Genomic DNA, 3,456 nt, shown 5'->3' with positions numbered 1-3,456 from the left:
CAGTAGGCAGGCCCCGAGGACAAAGAGACGTGTCACTGGATGCTGCCCATAGTTGTTACAAGTGCATGCACGCACGCCGATGCATGAAGCTATGGCCCCACCGGCCTTGATTAGGAAAGAAGTCATCTTTTGGTGTCAATCCGTGCGTATGCTTCACTGGGCTCCAGCCCTGCCCCGTCTCATCCTCTCATCCAGTGTCCTTACCCAGGGGTGATGACCTGCAATGCACAGGCCGTGCCCCTTCATCCAGTGTGCCAGTCCTGTGCCCATCCCTACTCGTCCTAGTCACGAGGCCTAACTAGCCGTGCACACGCTCCAGCCCCCGCCGCACCGTCAGCCGCTGCAGCTATGAAGCCGTTCGCTACCCGCCGTCACACCCACGGTCACACCGCCTCGCAGCTAGTCCTCATTACCGTACACCTGGCCAAGCTGCATGAATCAATGCAGCCAGCGCTTTGCACAAGACAATATCGGCTGACACAAGCAGGTCAAAGCAATCTAATAGTAAAACGGTAGCCAACGAGCCAAAGACGCTTGGTTCAGCGACGCCGCGTCAGGCATTTGCCCGCCTAGTCAGTTGTGTGTTGTGTTCACCTGCGTGCCGGTCTGTCAACCGCCCACCGCCCGTATTCAACACTAGCAGACTAAAGCCTAAAGCCGAAGCGTCTAAAAGATACAGATCAATCCATGTACAGGGTCCTAAATGTCCAAAAACACCCGAAAGAGAAGCCAATGCACGAGTTGTGTGAAAGAGCAATGCTAGGCAGACAGCGTTCGACCCAAACCACGTCTAGTGATGACACGCACGCTCACGGGCACGCAGAGTGCCTCCCCTCGCAGTAGCAGTATGAATATCTGCAGCGCATGTATAATGAATTAGTTTGTACGCCCTATGAAAGAACTTCCACGCCCTAGGCCGCTTGCTCCATCCTAAGCGGTAGGTAGTGTTCCAGTCCTGCCGCTGACGCGCACTCGGAGCTAGCTGCGGCACTCCTGGGGCTGTCTCGGCCCGCAAGCACACAAGCAAACGCACACACTGATGCCGGCCGCACGCCTGCTTGGCGCGGCACGATAGCTAGTAAGCGAGCTAGCGAGCAAGCCCTACTCTCCTTGGCAGCATGCGCTGCGGCCCTGCCAATGAAACCATCTCAGGTTTGCCCTCTCTCGAGCCTCTGAACAGCCCTGCCCGACAGCCTATGGGCGCCCTTGGGCGCGAAAACGCAAGCCACCAATACCAAGCACCGCTAGCAGCACGTTGCATGTAGCGTCATCAGTAGCCGCACACAACGACCTCCTCCCAGATCGCGGCCAGCCGCTGCACCACCTGCTCCGCAGTGGGCCGCTCCTGCGGATCCCACGCCACGCAGTCGAGCAGCAGCAGCTCCAGTGACAGAGGCAGGTAGGAAGGGAAGATGCCGGCCGGGAAGGCACGGGCAGCAGCCGGCGCGTCGCCGGCCGGCCACCAGCTCTGCTGCGCAAACCAGTCGGCCGCGGCGCTGTTGCTGCCGGTCACAGCCACGCACAGGGCCGTGATGCCGAACGAGTACACGTCCACAGCGGCCGTCAGTGGCACGTTGCTCTGCACCTCGGGTGCCATGTAGTGGCGGGTGCCGCAGGCCATCTCGAAGACGAAGGTGCCAGTGGGGTCGGCGGGGCTCAGCTGCTCAGCCAGACCAAAGTCAGCCAGGCAGTAGGTGTCGTCAGCGCGGTGGAGCATGTTGGCAGGCTTGACGTCTGTAGGGGGCGAGAGGGCAAGGGCCAGCGAGTCAAGCGAAGCGCGTAAGAGGTCATGGTGGTTGGATGGGGGCGCAAGTACAGGGGCAGAGAGTGTGCATGCATGCGTCTTCCATCTCACCAATCCCCGCCGTCGTATCCTGGGACACGCACCACACCCTCATCAGCGGCAGCAGCCCCGCCCCTCCGCATCTGGCTGGCTGGCCCGCTCACCGTTGTGCACGAGTCCCACGCGGTGCATGGCCTTGATCGCGGCCGCCAGAGACACCAGGATGGCCAGCACCTGCTTCAGCGGCAGCAGCGCCACGTCCTCCCACACGTCGCGGCAGCGGGGAGCACTGGCAGTGCCAGGCACTGGGAAGCCCGGCGGAGCACGGGCCACACGCACAGACGGCAGAAGCGGGTCTTCAGCAGCAGAAGTAGCAGCCGAGGCCGGCGCCGACGCAGGCACGGGCGGCGAGGCCAGTAGTGGTGCGAAGCCAGGCGGTGGCAGCGGGGGGCGAGGGGCCGCCGGCAGTGCGTGAAAGCCCGGCGGCGGTGGGCACGGGCGAGGGCTCGCCACCGGCAGGGGCTCAAAGCCGGGCGGCGGCGGCGGCGGCCGAGGGGCCGGCAGGACGCCAGAGCCCGGCGGCGCCGCCGGCCGCGCCCTGGTGACGTTGTCAGGCATGCTGGCGACGTCGGTGTTGGCAGCGGCGGCTGCATCTGCCTGCTGCTGTGTGGCCTCCATCTGAGCCCAGATCTCGTCGCGCTTTTCAGTGGCATCCTCCTGTGCAATGCAGAGCATACCGTATAGGAGTGAGGGGCCAGGTTTTGAGCATGACAGTGAGCTTGTGTGTAACCAACGCTCAAGCAAGCGCGCACGCACGCACACACTCCCACACACAGGCCCGCACACGCGCACGGCTCACCAGTTCGCAAGCCACGCAGCCCTTCGCCAGCTCCATCACCATCATGGGCAGCTGCCCGGGTCGGCCGCCGTGGCACAGCAGCTGCACAAACGGGCTCTGCTCAGCCGCCGCCAGCAGCGGCAACGGCTGCTCATGCGAGGAGGAAGAAGAGGAGGAGGAAGAGGAGGAGGAAGAGGCGGTGGCGCAGGCCTGCTTCAGCTTCATCGCCGCGCCGACCTCCCTGTTCAGCTGCTCCTTGGCCTTGGTGAGTCCGCCCAGGAACAGCTTGGCAGCAACGGGCCGTGTGGTGCCGTCGGGCCGCTGCAACAGCCCCACGTGCACGAGGCCGTAGCCGCCGCGGCCGATCTTGCCCTCGGACCGCCAGCACTGGAGGCCGTGACGCTCCTCGAACGCGTCCAGCTGAGGGATAAGGGGGACAGGAGGAAGAAGGGAAGAGGGTTACATTCGTGATGACTTCAGAAGGGGGGATTGGCACCGGGCGTTACGAAGGCGGGCGAGGGAACCAATGCAAGTGGACAGCGAGGAGACAGCTAGCCGGCCGGCGACACGCGCGCACACAATGTCATGGCTTCCATGGATGCACCCAACCAAACACCCCAGCTCAGGCGCAGGACGCACGGCAAACTACCGTGTGCGTACGTGTGCTCCATGCTGCCCACTGCTGCTGCCACCCACCCACCAGCACGAGACACCCGCTCACCGGCAGCTTGCGGAAGTCCTTCACGACGCTCTTGGAGAAGCGACGGAAGGAGCCGTCCTCAAACGTCACCACCAGCCGCACCTCCCCCTGCATGTAGCTGCTGACGTCGTCGTT

At 63.7% G+C, this 3,456-nt stretch overlaps 1 protein-coding gene across 2 annotated transcripts in view; it reads right to left on the bottom strand.

The window, feature by feature from the left end:
• Positions 1-44: 44 nt before the first annotated feature.
• The window catches only part of CHLRE_11g467585v5 (uncharacterized protein), a 4,563-nt gene continuing 1,151 nt past the window's right edge, over positions 45-3,456 (bottom strand). The window contains exons 2-5 of one of the 2 annotated variants that reach the window (XM_043067338.1): positions 3,343-3,429; positions 2,643-3,041; positions 1,948-2,500; positions 45-1,734 (exon numbers count right to left, since the gene is read on the bottom strand). In XM_043067338.1, coding sequence (XP_042919338.1) covers positions 1,271-1,734; positions 1,948-2,500; positions 2,643-3,041; positions 3,343-3,429 — 1,503 coding nt within the window. In that variant the 3' untranslated portion in view covers positions 45-1,270. Of the gene's footprint in view, positions 1,735-1,947; positions 2,501-2,642; positions 3,042-3,342 lie in introns of both variants that reach the window. The other variant, XM_043067339.1, reaches the window with a different exon arrangement.

Source organism: Chlamydomonas reinhardtii, chromosome 11 (genome assembly GCF_000002595.2).
Source record: "Chlamydomonas reinhardtii strain CC-503 cw92 mt+ chromosome 11, whole genome shotgun sequence".
NCBI classification, from domain to species: domain Eukaryota; kingdom Viridiplantae; phylum Chlorophyta; class Chlorophyceae; order Chlamydomonadales; family Chlamydomonadaceae; genus Chlamydomonas; species Chlamydomonas reinhardtii.
This window is presented reverse-complemented; position numbering and strand designations above follow the sequence as displayed.